The sequence below is a fragment of the Ascaphus truei genome, chromosome 6 (genome assembly GCF_040206685.1).
Source record: "Ascaphus truei isolate aAscTru1 chromosome 6, aAscTru1.hap1, whole genome shotgun sequence".
NCBI classification, from domain to species: domain Eukaryota; kingdom Metazoa; phylum Chordata; class Amphibia; order Anura; family Ascaphidae; genus Ascaphus; species Ascaphus truei.
The window spans coordinates 73,776,068-73,792,944 of NC_134488.1; the positions used below are offsets into that span (position 1 = coordinate 73,776,068).

A 16,877-nucleotide genomic window follows, 5' to 3' on the forward strand; every position below is an offset into this window, starting at 1 on the left:
GAAACGGAAAATCTAATTTTATATAATATTTTTTATCCCTGTCTTTAAATAAAGTAATATTTTTTCTTTTCAATTCTTCTCTACTTTTGTATCACAATTGTATCATTGAGTTTCAAACAAAATGTACAATTTTATAAAGCAGAATTATAGAGTATCACAAAATGCTCTAAATGTTTGACTTATTCCTATTCTTCTAGTGTAATTCCCTTAAATATTATGTTTAAACCAGTTTAACAAAATTGCAAATTGTTGCTCAGAATATATATAAAAAAACATTGGTGATCTATGTTCTCATTTACCACCCTTTATGCCAACATGCCAAGTAAACCTTCTATTTGATCCTATTCCAGTGTTTTCATCCTATGGAAGGATTGATTCCTGAGAAGCCTTGGTCATCATCTCCCTGCAATTTCCAGCATTTTTGTAAAGTTTCCTCATTGACGGCAAAGAATTGCTATCTCTCTGGACCATAATGTCAACACTGCCAGTTTTGGAATGGACAGCAGTGCACAGCAGTGCAAAGCCCTATACCAACAAAAGGGTTAAAGGGAATATTTCAACTTCTAAGCAGCCAATTGTGTGTGTGTCTGTCTACAAAAAGACTTAACCCCCACAGCGCTCTCCATGCATAGTTTCCAGTTTTATACCTTGTCAGCATTATTACATGGTATGGCATAAATTTCCCATTGTGACTTACATGGGTATCCAATTAACAATTCTTCAATGCACTCGTACTGGGATCAAGTTTATTATCTATCAATGTATTTCTTAGAAGAATTGAAAAACACCAAGCAAAGAGACTAGCATTTGAAGGCAATTCATTGGAATGTTCCCTCTATGCTGAAATGGTTTTATGCTCCATGCTGCAGAATCATCCACTCTCTTTTTGAAAGAATGTGACGTATTTTGATTCTTGTGAAACTATCGTCTCCTTTTTCCACTGTGCCATTGTAATTGTTTCTATTGTATTTGCTGGGCTTTTATGTTCATGTGCCTAGTTCTCAACCATCTCTTCTCTCTAAGGCATTGATGCTCAACTCCAGTCCTCAAGCCCCCCACCCCTCCAACAAGTTGGGTTTTCAGTATATCCCAGCTTCAGCACAGATTGCTCAATCGAAGACAGACTCTGATTGTGCCACCAGTGTTGAAGCAGGGATATCATGAAAACTTGACCTGGGGAGGGGTGGGGGTGTTTTGAGGACTGAATTTGAGCATCCCTGTTGTAAGGTCCAGATGCAGTAAGCTCCAGTAGGCTATTTACGTGATAACTTAAATGAATATCCTGTTAAAAGTAATGCGTATTCACTAAAGTGAATAATTTAATGTGAGATGCAAAAGAGGGGTTTGCCCAAAAATGTTGTCCCCATAAAGGCTGGTAAGGTTCTGTTGGGTCATACCTAAAGTGGCATAATTCTCATCCAGACCCTGCCCTAGGGGAAGGAGAGTCCTATTTGTGAATAGGGCCCATTGACTAATATACCTCCTAAAACACTCCTCTGTACAATACGTGAAGAGATGCCGGATGTATGTGGCAAAGAAGTTAATTCAAATATGCAAAGTATTTAAATTGTCCTGTTTCCCAGGTATGTCCGGTGTGTTTACAGGTATCTCTCCAGGTATTGTATAGAGCAGGGGGGCGCAAACTTTTTTCCCTGCGCCCCCCTGACGGCTGTCCCCTCGCTCCCGCGCCCCCCCCCCCCAACCCCAACTTACCCGCGCTCCGGCGTAATGACGTCACGTTGCCATAGCAACGTGACGTCACATGACCTCGCAGCGTCATTTTGACGCCGCGTTGCCATGGCGCCGCAGGGAGGAAGCCGCCGGAGTCACGGTAAGTTAGGTTTACAGAGGCCCTGCAGCTCCCCCGGCACTTAATTTAAGTGCCTTTGGGAAGCGCGCGGGGCCTCTGTAAACCCCGCGCCCCCCGTCGGCAGTGTCGCGCCCCCCCTGGGGGTCGCGCCCCACAGTTTGCGCACCGCTGGTATAGAGGATTGGTTGTAGGACAATCCCTCCTCAGGAAGCCCTTATCCATGGCCTGGGATGTGCACAAGGCAAAGACATACATAATGTAATGTTGCGTTACAGCAACGTGATGTTGAACCTATACTAATGATATATATTCCAGCTGTTGGTTTTTATATTAGCATTGTGGAAACGCGTTAACCTCCGGGAAAATGTCTGTTACTGTTTTAGGTAATGTAGTTATTTGCCCTGATGTAACGGAGCTTATTGTATCTGGCCCTAAATGCATAAGAAATTGTAGTTGTGGCAGAAGTAATTATACATTACATGATCTTATTGTATGTCCATATTGTTATAGGAATTTTCTTGGCTATGTTTGGATAACTCAACTGGACTCGTCTAACATTTCCAAGGTAGAGCAAGTTTAGTCAAATACTTGGCTGACTTAAGTGCCAGAGTCAATACTGCTACAACTTTCATTACTTAATGAGTCACGGGTACCCAATATGTTATATTAATGGGACAGGGACCGTACACCGTTCCTTGGCCTGATGTTTTGGCAGTCTGGAATTGGCACTAGAGCATGAACTGCCAAGGTTGTGATGCTAGTGTATTACATACTGTGCTTTTTATGTCAAATGTCCTGATATGCACTTGCTGTACACAAGAACAGCCCCATTTCTAAAGTATTGCACACTGTATGATGTTCATGTACTGTAGCTAGAATAATCCCTGGAGGCAGCACAGAACGAAGATTGTATGACATACTTATGCACTGTTGTCTGACGGACTATAGCCCTGAGGACAACACTAATATTAGTTGGATCTGAAGAACTAGATTAATTGATTACACTGAAGAAACATTTAAGCTCCAGCAGGGGCTCAATGAGCAGCTCAGTGGCAATGTCTCTGCCTTTTGAAGCAGGTGAACGCAGTTCACAATGCTAGTATCGGCTCTCCTTGTGACCTTGGCCAAGTCCCTTTAAGCCCATGGGGATAAAAGTGCCAAAATTAGATTGCAAGCTGTACAGGGCAGGAGTGAATTATACCTTCAAACATTCTATGTACAGTGTTGCATATATGGTCAGCACTATGACCCTTTTGCTGCTTTAAGTTCTCTTCAATAGAGAAGGGTGCAATCAGAGCTCTCTGTACAACTTAAACATCTCCATTTAGCTTAACAGGAACTTGTGGCTTTAACTCCCTTGGTTATTTGATTCAATGTCTCCGAGGCCCGAAACTTCCATAGTAGTGAGAATCTACACTTTGATTTGTGTGCATTGATCTCAAGCCTGTGTGAATTTGGCTTAAATTGAGTCACTTATCAGCTTGTCTACTCTAATTTGATAGCCTATGCTTTTTATTTAACGTTGAGTTTAATAAATACTTTTTTTTTAAACATTTAAATAACAGAATTTAAGTATAACTTTAGATGCTGTTGAAAGCTATTTATTTGCATTGTACCTGCAAAAATGCTGATTTATTTCATTATAGATGCTGCACTTTTGATACCAGATTTATAAAACATATACAAATACCATTCTAAGTGCATTAGTCTGACATTACTTGTCTTTAGAAGATACTCTTGTATAACTAATGTAACCCTTTTGCTGGCAGAGATGTCTGCAAGATATCGCTCAGTGTGGGCGGCCATTCGAATGAACAGTTTCAGCTCCAGATTGCATTACAGGCCAGACTCACTGCACTTTGATCTCTCCCGTAAACAAGGTGTCCTTAGTGAAAATGTTCAGTTTGTGATACTTTACTAAAAATGGTAAAGGTTGAAAACTACAAAATTACAGCTGAATTTTCAAAAGGTGTTTGAGTATACTGTGGTGGGGTACACTGTGCCTGCGCTTCCTACTTACTGCTTGCCAAGAAGGGACAAGGAATATTGCTTTTCGGGAGGTCCTTTAAACAAGCTGCAATGCATTCAGATTCTTCTGTTCTATTTCTCAAGAAGCAGGATCCAGACATACCTTATCAAGTTATAAGGACTGAGTTGAGCACCCCATGCAGTATGTCTTCTGAGTATGGTACTGTACAAAACCTGACAAATTATCTACCAATAAACTAGAGAAGGTTCTCCCAGTCAGGTCAACAGATAGACGAGGAACTAGTTGACAATGTTTAATAAGGATTTTGTTGAACATCCAATGCTTAATGTACTGAAGGGGATAAACTGTTTTGTTAGGCTTTAAAAACGACAAGATTACACATACAAGTGACTTGGGTTCTCATGACTAAAGACCTTGAAGGTCTTCAGCGAAAATAACAGTGTACAGGTATACCCCGGTTTAAGTACACTCACTTTAAGTACACTCGCGAGTAAGGACATATCGCCCAATAGGCAAATGGCAGCTCACACATCCGCCTCTCAGCACGTCCTGAACAGCAATACCAGCTCCCTACCTGTACCGAAGCTGTGCGCAAGCGGGGAGACTAGAGCCTGTGACAAATGCGTTATTTACATCAGTTATTCACGTATGTGAAGATTGTAGTACAGTACATGCATTGATAAGTGGGGAAAAAGGTAGTGCTTCACTTTAAGTACATTTTCGTTTTACATACATGCTCCGGTCCCATTGCGTACGTTAATGCGGGGTATGCCTGTATGTGCTAAAAAGAAAACGACTCGGAAAACCACTCGAAAAGATTTGAAAAATAGCTTTTAATTTAGCAAAAAACAAGGTTCCAAAGTGTTAACAATATGAAACATCAGGAATATAGTGATTAAGCAAACGTTTATACATTGAGCGAGCAATTATTTTCTCCTCAGTTGAATATAGCCATCCTGTTTTACCTTTAGAAAGGGGAGCAAAGTTCCTGCTGGCACCAAATGTCCATCGATGGTCTTTGTTTCAGTAAACAAAAACCTCATGTAAAATGATAAATGAATTACAATAATGTATCAAATAGTTTTGTGCACTGAACACTATATGAAAGTGTTTGATAATTACAGTGTATTGTAACAACTTGAAAGGAAAATGCCACACTCCTTCCCTGGGAGACCTGCCACAAACTCCTCAGCAACATGCAAGCAGGCATGTTCATTTCTTGTATCCATCACAGGGGTGGGCCAAGTTATCCATCTGGACTGAAACTCCCATAAGTAACTAAATTCTCCCCCCCACCCCCTTCTTTTTCTTTAGCACTAAATGCCAAATTCTTCCACATCTGAAGACCAAGAAATGCGTCATTTTATTCCCACCACAATAAACAAAGTACACTTTAATAAGCTGTGATGTGGAACTGTGAAAAGCAAGAAGCATAAGAAAAACAGAAATAGGACCCGGAATATGCAACTCTCCCTCCCATCTCTCTGTATCACAGCAAATAAAATGTCAACTGTAAAAAGTGAGGTTTGTTTTATATAAAGCTTTATATGCAATTTTTATCTGTGAAAGTAAACTCACCATATAGGCTACAACCAGCAGCACAAGAATTAGAATGCAAACAGAGGAGGTTTTCTTCTGAGGTCTGTTGAAGGTAGTAAACTATAATAAATTTGTGACCGCTTGCCAACTGGCATCCATACAAGTAATAAATCCAAAGTCATCAGCAGTGAGAATACCTATACCTATACATAGATAGCTGTGCGAGGAGCCACCTCAAATGCACTGCAGTGGCTTCTCCATATGCCGAGCAGTACAAACAATTAAAGAGCTTTCTCCAGTCAGAGGCTGAAAGTTAGTATTCCCAAACAGTGACAAATCCAAAGAGAAGGCCAACATCCAACCTTCCCTCATGGAAGTTCGACAAATATAAAATCGGTAAATGCTGCATTCAGACTAAGTATAAAATACACTTGACTGCAAGAATTCTAATTGATAGCCACGTACAATTAATGGTCTCTAGTTCATTTTTAAAGAAACAAATGCAACATGTATTATGGGCTCATACATTTGGGTTATAAATGTCTCAATTTAGATATCATAGAAATGCTACATGAGGAGCACTGACGTACTTCACGTCTCACATGACAAGGCAGAGCATGAACCTAGATTTAGATTCATTTATGGAATAACCATTAACCCGTTTGCTGCCAGAACAGCCTACAACACTGCACAGGATGTAGGCCCCAATGGCAGTGAAAGGGTTAATAAGGGGTGGTAGGCCCGCCACTATACTCACTTCTATTTTGTCTATTGAAGGCAGGTGTGGACTAAAAAGTGGTGATGTCTTTTCAGGCTACTGACTGAACACTAATCTCAAGAGAGGAAGTGAAGGGAGGCTGGATATCTCTGCCATTCATATTACATCCACACTATTCCTACAAGGGCTGGAAAAGTGCCCTGGAAAAGCAACCACATGAATACATTATAACCAAAATAAGGACGCTTACTGTATGTCCCAGATCCTTTACATTTACTTCTGTACAAGTATTGCAACCAGTTTGAAAAGGAACTAATAACTTCATTCTTAACTATAATTAAGACATGCAAAAAGTTCTTTTTTTTTTTTTTTTTTTTATACATCGACAGGCAGGAAAGGGCCATTTTCTCATAGTTGCGTTATTACTATGTAAAAACATATCTAGAATGACACACAGTATTTCTCTTTAAACCCTTATCGTTTCACATCAGACCTAAATGTAACCACTATGTACAGCAGAGGCTGCACCATGGGTGGGCAAGTCCAGCCTTCAAGGGCCACCAACAGATCAGGTTTTCAGGAGATCCCTGCTTCAGAACTGATTGAGCCACCTGTGCTGAAGCAGGGATATCCTGAAAACCTGACCTGTTGGTGTTTTGCACACCCCTGCGCTGAAAACCCGTAGGTGCAAAGGGGTAAAATAAGAGCTTTTCCATAAAACGCGAGAGATTACACAACTGTTTGTTTATTCTATGCAGGGCCCTGAACAGACTTCATACAGTAGTCGTATGGAAATACATGCCCCATACAAACATTGATAATGCAATTATCCATGTCCAGCTTCATTGCATTGTTCAAGCTAAGATACCCTGGATCCAGACAGAAACCAAGACCAGGATGCATTAAACCTCCAAGTTACATTTTACTGGGGTCTTGCAAATTGGCAGTACAAAGGCAAATCAATTTATGTAGTAATTTAACAAGCATCTTTAGATAAATAAGCCTTGCAGTGTTTGGGGAATAAAATGCTCTGACCAATGTACAAAGGCAAAATTGTATGTCCCCTTGTGCGGCTCTGAATGCAATAGGATAGAGGTGGCCAACTCTAGTCCTCAAGGTCCACCAGCAGATCAGGTTTTAATGATATCCCTGCTTTAGCACAGGTGGCTCAAAAAAGAAATCCACCTGTGCTGAAGCAGGGATATCCTTTAAATCTGACTTGTTGGTGGCCCCTGAGGACTAGAGTTGGCCGCCCCTGGTGTAGGAATAGAATCACAAATATTTCAGAGGCCGGGGTAAAGCGCTCTAGTGCAAACCTAGCTGTCCAGAATGTCCATCATAAAAGCACGTTCAATACAAATATCTAGAGTCGCCAGGTTACAATGAGGGATTTAAAGAATTTTTACAAAATACATTTAACGTTTAAACGCTCTTAACAATGCAGAAGGCACAGTTGCTAATGCTGGGAATGTGTTTGCTTTTCTGACCGCCAGGCACCGTGCTGTATCCCGTTCCCGGTTGCAGAAGTAATGTCCTGCTACAGCTAAACTGCCAGAAGCCAACATGCATGTTTTGCAGTTCTCTGGGAACGCTGGTTTCAAGCCCGTCGGCTACTGGTGAAGCCATTATTTGTCAAACAAATAAACATACATTACTATGCAAATGGACAAAACAAAAATAATTCTGCCCTAGTTTTGAAGATTTTACAGTTTTATTACCCAAAGATATTAGTTAGAAATTGTAAAAAAAAAACCCATCAAAGCTTTTGTTTTTTCTTTGGGAAAATGTAAAAATTTATTAAAAATACTTTCAAATGTATATTGACTACATTTAACCTATTGAACATGTTAGTTTACATTTGTCCTAGGAGGGGCTGACCCTTCAAAGAGGAGATACTGTACCATTTTACACAACTAAAGAAGCAGTTCTCCTCCTCCCCCTCCTTTCTTTCAATTACTAGGATTTTAAAAATATTAGGGGTTACTGTGCCTTTAATTTTCCTACTGGGTGCATAACATTTGGATATTGTTATAGGGAGGGGGGGGAGACCCACTGTATGAGGGTATAAAAAAGATTTACTAAAACTTGCTGATGAAAACCAGCAGGATCAAAATCATTAAATAAGCACAGTATTAATGCTCCTCTGTGTATCAAATAATTGATTATAGACAATCTGAGGAATTACATATATCCCACATTGAACAAAACAAAACATAAGACCTTTAGTGCTAGAAGGTTCTGCCCAAATGGATCATCAGTCTCATCACTAAATGGTGTTAAGGGACTGGACATTTAGCAGAATCACTCTCCATTGGTAAACATTACATGGTCATTAATATAGATTTCTTTTTGACGAATAGCACAACATTAACGATGTAACTGAGCAGGTGGAAATATTACTGTTCATTGTGCTCTCAATGACGCTTCATTCTATAAATACTTATTTAATGCTATCCAGTGAGTTTTTACTTTCTTTTCTATGCAGTAGCACCAGAAAATACGCTTTCAATGCGGTTTCTTTGAAGTGTACAAAAGGTTTTCGGTTTCCTGTTAAATTAAGCAATGCTTTTGATGTGTACAGTGTTCCTACAATTTTGAACAGACAAATAATTCCCAACCATATCAGTGCATTGAGCATAAAAACAGCTGAAGGGCACAGGCTGATTTTGCCATGCGCTTTCTATAGACTTTTGAGATATCACGAGTCCTGGTGAGCGCAAGACGTAGCACTTGCCTGGTTGCCATAGAATAAACATGTTTATATTATAGCAACCACACTCATGATTTCACAAAAATGATGCAAGGTCAGATGAAGCGTATTCTCATCACACAGAGCGATAGCATGTGTAAAAAAAAAAAAAGCATGAAAGTCTTAATATCTTCACTTCCGAAGATGCCCTTCAAAACCCGTTGCTGGCCTCTCCTGAAGGCAGGAGTTCCAAAATGTTTTACTTAGTTGACAGAATAATCTTTCATCTTGTTTTGTTTAATAAAAATCAGTTGTGCTTGGAAAGTCAACTCCCTCAAAGACGGCGGCACGACAAGCGAATCACGATGCTTACATTTGCAGAACGAATGGAAAGGTGTTCTATAGCTTGTCCACAGAAAGAGCAGATCTGAGATATTCTGGGAGTTGTCGTGACTCTAAATTCATGTCACTTTCACAGGGAAACCCCTTTAGAGGTTTAGTTCCACTTCATAACATTCTAACTGCAGTGACGTGAAAGCACAGGACACATTCTCTTCTCTTTACAGATGTTAGATGTGATGTCCAAAAAGCTTTAGGGGGCTTTTCATTGAACTGCGATGGTTCAGATCAGGTCACCATCACATGGAAATCCCTATTGATTTCAAATGGGAGTTTCCGTGCAATAGTGCCCTGCTCGGCACTATCACAGTTTAATGAAGAACCCCCAACATGTGGAAAATAGTACATCAAATATATATTAAAAACAAAAATAGACCGCTCGTTCTGCTTTTCTAAACGGGCAAGAAAGAATTTAACAGTTGCGATGATCAGCGTGGAATTATAAAGAAGTTTTGAGAAAATGTTGCCATTTTTATGATTGTGTAAAATTATCCAGACCTTTTTATTTTGTAGCAGATGCGCCCAGCGCACCTTCCAATCCACGCCTACTCTCATGACTACACTCTTCTAATGTTTAGAGCATGTGATGGGTCATTCCATATAGACACACTAATCAAAAGCCCATTTACGGTATCGACATTTCAGAAATACATTAGGAAGGTGGGAAAGGCCAAATCAGCAACTATATGAAAAAGCAAACGATTGCATGGCCTTCTTTGGAGTGTTTATAGAAGGTGGGCAGGCCAAAGTCAGGACCCTGACTCCATGCTCTGAACACAGCCACAGAGTAATGATCAGCTATGATAACCCCTTTCAGCAAGATAACACGATCCTGGTACTCTCTGAGTCCTAAAGCAGCAATCCACCTCTGTGAACTAGCTCTTGAAATACTACTTTTAAAATCTCCCGGACAATAACACTTGCCCGGGAGAATATCACTGCTGGGTACAGTAATCAATAGCAACCTGCAGTCATATTATTTTGTTTCCTCCTTATGCAGTGTGTAATATTTCAGGAACCATGGTTTCTCATAAATGGAGAGGGACGGGGGACGGGAGGGGATCATCAGGTTGTCCAACGTTGGTTATCTTGAGGACCTCATGAGACTACACTTGAGTTATATAGTTTTATAATCTGTACTAGCTGGTTAAGTCAATTACACTTGAAGCCCAGATGTTTGTCAACAGCCTCATCACAAAGGTATCACTATCTGCTCCGATGGGTTCCACTGTATATGCATCAGCACCCATAAAAATTATTTAGTTGCAGAACCAAGTCAATGAAAGCAGATACTAGCGCTCCTTTTACCAAAGGATAGAGGCATTTTTTTTATGACAAAATTGCTTAAAGTGCTTGCAATGCATTGCAGGTCACTCTAGAAGTAAAAGGGTTAAGAATGTCTTAGCCAATAGAACTATGGAAAGCACTTAACGTCACATCAGCTGACACAGCATGAGGTCATCAGTAGATGGTGGAGTCCAAAACAACATAGGACAAAACAGGGACCAAGTGGCTTTTCCATATAAAGGAAACTCTTCAAACCCTGAAACGTTTTAATAGAAAGCTTCAAAACCTCAATAAACTATTGACCGATTTATCCTACTGGAGACACTTCAAAACGCACAAATTCAAGGTGATCTGGCATCACTAATGGATGCCCCAACAGGATTCTTTCTTTACCACCCTTACAGAAATATCACCGTTTGCTGGCAGATTCATTTTACTAGCACGGATGGAAAATGTTCTCAAGTTTGAAATTCTCTGAGCTGTATTAATTGTTGTCTGATAAGATGAAGCGGAGGTGCACAATAAATATATGGAATGGAGGAAGATGCCAAGTGCCATGAATTTTCCATCCTGTGTAATTCATTAAATATCACAAAATTAACTTGAGAGCAAAAGGAACATGAACTAATATATATTAGGATTCATCGGGTACGGAGCACTTCATTATAAAATGTAAACAAATCTAATTATTATTTTAACTTTTTTTTTTTTTTTTATGTAGGAAACACAAATATACATTTTTGTCTTAAAATCTTCAACGATATCCCCAGTTTGACAAATAAAGGAAGCTGGTTAGCTAGCAGTAGACAAACCAGTCCTTTACAGCTGGTAAACCCTAAAAGCAGTTCTGTCTGGTTTGGTCTATTGTCGGTGACTGCGCAGCACATATGAACTGGAAAGACTGTTGGAAAGTGAAAGGGATACTGCACATTCACTGTAGTCTTTGAAACATGGTGATCTTCAGAACTCTTCCTCGTCGGCAGTGAAATGGTTTTGCTTCTTTCGGACATTCCAATGTAAACACTCGGCCAGGCTGTCGAACCAGTCATTCACTGGGTCCCGGAAACAGATGGAAGGGACGGGGTAACAAGAGGTAGTGATACTAATACTGCAACAAAAGGAGGCAAAACATGGTTTAGCAAACTGGTAATCAGGGTGGTACTTGGGGGGAGAGGTGGAGGTTAGTCTTCATTCTCTGCAAAGCACTATTCACATGATAAAGGGTTCAACTTCCCAGTTTTACAAAACACATCACATAACCATATCAAGAGTGTAGCCACACACACCATTCTATTTTAGCAATTTGATAAACAGCTAGAACAAAAGGGCTGATTTATCAAATGATCCATTTTAAGGCATGGGATGCACAGATGACAATGGACAGCTGTCTTGTTTCTTAAAGCACACACTCCTGGGGACACATTGATGTTTTCTTTTAAATAGATTTGAAGCAGGGTATCTCCAGAGCTGAACTGCATTGATTTCAGCTCCGGGAACCCCCTGCTTCCTGCGATGCTTACCTCAGAAGGGGTGCCAGTAGCTGCTCTGGCTGGGCTAACAATAGCAGCCTAAATGTCTCGCATCCTACCCCCTCCTGTGTGGCGTTAGCGCCTCACCTGTCTCCATGGCAGATTTCCTGCCTCTTCCTCCCGTCAAATGACACCCACGCTGTGTTCCTTGCTTCAGGGGACAGCATGATCTGAAAATAAAATTCAGACGTAGAGATGATGTTCTGAGGAAGGATAACACAAAATACACAGAGAAAAGGAAGCAGTCACACAGGATATAGTAGATAGTTTGGCTCTGGTATTTACCAGTACACATTCCATGCATTTTCTACGAATTCTATGCAAAAAGTTCCTCATCATACACAGTTTACCAAATTCTGCATGTTGCAAAGAAAACCTTGTTGTACAAGTGTTAACTGCCCATCTAACCCTTCCATGCGGGAGGGTGCAGAAGGTGGGAGGCGGCACAAAGGTGTACTTTGCAGTACAGCTTGCTCCGTTTTATTAAGGTAAATTCAGGTACGTAGAACATTAGGGGCTTGGTCTCGTTTCAGATATGTACACCCAAAAACACACACCACGGTGTGAAATCCTACTATATATACCAAAAACAATCATCCTTTAGTCACGCCACCCACAAACACTTCGGGACCCATCATACAGCCCCGAGAGGTCCGGGCGACGCATAGCTAGTGACGTCTTCGCATCTCCATTGCAAGGACAACCAAGTTGAGAAGCAAAGTACTTCCTGTCTGCCTCTCCTTCTAAACCTTTTACATAATCACAGGATCCAGATTTGAGATGCTAGGATTGCCGAGAAAGAGCAACAGGAGCGGTCTTCATAAAAGATTTTAGTGAGCACTCGTGTGCCACCTTCTTAGGCAAAGGCCTTGCTGTAAGGTATAGGAACCCACTGTAAAACAATGAGTTTCATACTCCACCAATACTTTTTTTTTAATTTAAAGCTTTTAGAAATGCAGTATAGAACTGATGCATTCATTAGGAGGTCAAATATATGGATGAAGCCAATACATATAAAGTAGCAGTCACAATATATACTTGTTAGTCCTGCTATAAAAACATGAATAAAAAGCTCGTCCTTGCTGCTAGAATAAACAACTCACCTTGAGCTCCACTCCAGCAGGGACCACGATTGGTCGGAAGGAGAGGGAATGGGGGCAGATTGGGGTGATCATTATGGCAGGGACATTGGGGTGGACCATGGAGGCTCCAGCTGCTGCTGCATATGCTGTGCTGCCTGTAGGTGTGGACACAATGACCCCTGAGGGAGAAGAAAACAAATAATGCCTCTGCTTCCTAAATGTATACCATTCACAGGTAAAGAAGCGTGAGCAGAGGTAGTTAAAAGGGGCAGTGGGAGGTGCAAATACAGAGCGCTGCAGGCTTTGCTTTTATACCCGGTCGCTGTGCCTCTCCCTGCAAAACAGTAGATAGAGTAATAAAAACTGCAGGCACTGGACAATGATACAAAAAGAGGCAAGCAAATATTTGAATGTGACGGGGCTACACATTTATTGTTGGGCACTTCATCAATCCCCAAAAACTGTGAAATTAGAAATGGCCATGCAGAGCGCAGGGTCGTCACATTACTACACATACAATGGAGGTCAGTCCAGCAACCACGTGTTAACAGTCCGTTTTGTTCAAGCGCTTACCGTCTCCTTGCACTGTAGTTATGAGGTGACCGTCTAGAAAGACGTCTACGTTGGAAAGATAGGAAGAAGGACCTCTATCCACCACCACCTCGTTCAGCACCTATGGTTCAGAGTTAAGGAAAACTTAGGCCAGGTCCCCAGGGGCTGCTGCAGCGTGCGCGCCACTCAACACTGCACAGCTCTCCATGGGGCAGCCCCAGTGGCTGTGTGTGGGCGCACAAAGCGCTGCGACGCGTACACTGGCAGGGGAGACAAGAATTTTCCCGTGCCGCGATGCGGTCACGTGCTCGACGGGCACCCAATGGAAGGGCAGATATGCCACGCCCCTGTCATGGCCCCACCCCGCACATCCCATAGCTCCCCTCCAGACAGTAAATACTGGGCCCGTAGCCTTAGGCCGCGTTTATAGTAACGGCGACGCAACCAATGACGTCACTCGTCGCCACTGGCGAAAGTTGAAGTTTAGTTTTGGGCGACATCGCTGGCGACAAGGCCAGTGACGTCACGAAGGGGGAGGGCTGAGTGCACTAGGCGCTCAGTTATTGGGGGTGGGGGGAGGCATGACTGATATTCAAGGAGAACGTTTATTCTTAAAAAAAAAAAAAATTAAAGAGGCTACCAAAAAGCTCTCTTGAAAAGGGCTCTCACAAAGTTGACAAAAAATATGTCAGGGTGAACATTTGGTTGTTTGGGGGAAACAAGATTTGGATGAGGAAGGGAAGTCACTTATCTTGTCCAAAGTCTGACCCAACATCATCGTTTCATGCTACCATTTTTACAAACTAATACTGAACGTGTTTTTTTTTTTTTTTTTTACATGTCCATTTCTTGTGGAAGAAAAAAAAAGAGAGGTCCAAACACTGACAACCATACCACCAGTTCCCTTTCATCTTATGCAGTGCACATGTAAGGCCGAGTCCATAGAAGGACAGGCCGTGCTGAGGCGTGTGGCGCTCAGCGCTGAGCCCCTGCATCCTCAATGAGGATGCCTTGAGAGGGGGCTCACGCGAGCGTCCGCAGGCGTGCCGACGAGTTGGAGTTTTCAGCCGAGCGCCAAGCTGTTTTTCAGTGCGCTGTCGGCTGAAAACCTCCAATCACAGCACAGCAGTGTCAACGTCACGGCGCCGTGACATCGGCGTCGTGACATCAGTGCGTCGCGGGCGATTGGCCCAGCGACGTCACTGCCCCGCCTCCAACCACCTCCCCCTGGCTCCGATCGCGCCCACAGGCTCGCCTGTATGGGCATGAAATCGCGGAGATTTCAGCAGGCGAGCCTCAGCGTCAGCTCTATGGCCCGGGCCTAATGCAGCTCTATCTATGGTGTAAGTGCTAACGATATTTGTACCACAGCAGGATAGAGCAGGGAATAGGTCAAACACATCTTCAGCTTAGTTTAGGCTATACATTCCTAGTGTGAATGTCCTTCTGTGTGTGCATGTGGAAGATCTGAAAGCAGATACTCACTTGATACTTTGTTTGCTTTGTCAGCTCTCGCTCGGGTTTGTGGACTATGAGCCCATTTTCTTCCAACCCGTTCTGTAGCACAGATCTCTTTTCTTTGTTCTCCTTTGCTACCTTCACCTTTAGCCTGCTGCGGAGGACAAGAGCTGCATTACCTGTATGAGAGCAGACAAGAATGACGTGTTTCAGTACGTGCAGAGGGAAAAAAAAAAACCTTTTTGGGATATAGCCAATGCCGACTGAAATCCAAAAACAGCCTGAAGAGTGGAATATTACAGTTAGAAATGCATTTATACGCCGACATATAAAGGGCTAGTCCCATGCAACGCACACACATGTCATTTCAAACATACTTTGTACAGCAAATAACAATTGTGGGCACATTCACACGTCTCAGATTGTTCTGCAACCCTGCTTTTCATCATTATCTCTTAGCATACAGTGCTTACACTGCAGCCAGGGATTCTGGGTAATGACTAGCACCGTCACCTTTTACTTCATTTCCATTTTACCATGGACCCCTATAAGCTTACGCCTGCCATATTACACTTTGGAAATTAAGGAAGGCCTAGTTTTCACTAGGAACATACGTCACTATATCTGATGAAAACGCTGTGTCCGTCAGATGACCAAATAAGAGCAGAGTAGGAAGGCAGACGGGTGCAACATGCCCTGACCTCAAATAAAAGGAAGTAGCTAAACGATGTGAGAACTGCCAAGTTTCCGCTTACCATGTTTGAAAAGTAAGTGCAGAGTATTTCACAAATACTTTAAGGGTGCAAAATATGTTACTTTTGAAAATTCGAAATATTGATCTTTAATTGGCTTTCTTAAACAAATTGTATTAATACTTAACCCTTGGCAGCCCTTAACCCAGAAATGGGAGAGGGGTCCGCCCTCCTCTTCCATTTCCCTTCACTGTAGATGGCGTCCTGCGCTCCGTGGGAATGCAGGTCGCAATCTGACCGGAAAAAACAGCACTGCTTGTCATGACGTAGCCCAGGGGCGGCCAACCCAGTCCTCAAGAGCCACCAACAGGTCAGGTTTTCAGGATATCCCTGCAACAGAACAGGTGCCTCAATCAGTGGTTCAGTCAAAGACTGTAGCCTGTGCTGCAGCTGGGATATCCTGAAAACCTGACCCGTTTGATGTCCCTTGAGGACTGGCGTTGACCACCCCCTAACATAGCCACTACAATTGTGGCCCCAGAAGAGTTAAAGCAAAGATTAGGCCGTTTTGGCTTCTTCAGAAATGAAGGCATTTAATTGAATCTGTGCCTCCAAATGGCAATGAAGGGCTTACTCAATTTCTAGCCCAGTTACTGACCAAGTTAAGGCGGGAAGGGAGAGGGTAGCTTCACCTGTGCAAACTCCTGTTCAGCACCGAGTGATGTTACACACAATGGAATCCAAAGCCTCCCACTGTGAGCTTCCCGTGTTTATAAACCAACTTTAAAAAATAGCTTAAAATATTTAGTGTCAGAGTTTCGTTTAAAAAAACAATGTGTCAATTACCAATGTTTAACTTCTGAAACATGTCACTGCCACAGATTCAATGTTGGTACTGGGGGCAGGGGGAGGGGGTCTGGTGTGTGTGTACCCATTCTATCCACTTCAAGAATGTTGAAGAGGTCAGCGCTATGTGGTACGTGTTTAATCTCCCTAAGCATAAAGGGGGAAGTATGTTTGCTTATTGCTAACTTGTCACCAGGAGTCAGGATCAACATAGGTAGTTGTGGTTTCTTTTTCAGCGTGGCAAGCGCTCAGAAAATATACACTGGCAAAAGCGAACGCCAGCTGC

General features: G+C 42.2%; 2 protein-coding genes across 8 annotated transcripts in view; one reads left to right on the forward strand and one right to left on the reverse strand.

Annotated features, from left to right (window-relative positions):
- Positions 1–3,504, forward strand: part of LOC142497276 (uncharacterized) — a 35,289-nt gene extending 31,785 nt beyond the window's left edge. For both annotated transcript variants that reach the window (XM_075604833.1, XM_075604832.1), the window contains exon 9: positions 351–3,504. In XM_075604833.1, the coding sequence (XP_075460948.1) occupies positions 351–382 (32 nt within the window). In that variant the 3' untranslated portion in view covers positions 383–3,504. The remainder of the gene's footprint in view (positions 1–350) is intronic.
- Positions 3,505–4,614: 1,110 nt separating this feature from the next.
- The window catches only part of NADK (NAD kinase), a 79,041-nt gene continuing 66,778 nt past the window's right edge, over positions 4,615–16,877 (reverse strand). For all 6 annotated transcript variants that reach the window (XM_075604828.1, XM_075604829.1, XM_075604825.1 and 3 more), the window contains 5 exons: positions 15,081–15,232; positions 13,617–13,716; positions 13,065–13,222; positions 12,049–12,131; positions 4,615–11,540 (listed from right to left, as the gene is read on the reverse strand). In XM_075604828.1, coding sequence (XP_075460943.1) covers positions 11,393–11,540; positions 12,049–12,131; positions 13,065–13,222; positions 13,617–13,716; positions 15,081–15,232 — 641 coding nt within the window. In that variant the 3' untranslated portion in view covers positions 4,615–11,392. The remainder of the gene's footprint in view (positions 11,541–12,048; positions 12,132–13,064; positions 13,223–13,616; positions 13,717–15,080; positions 15,233–16,877) is intronic.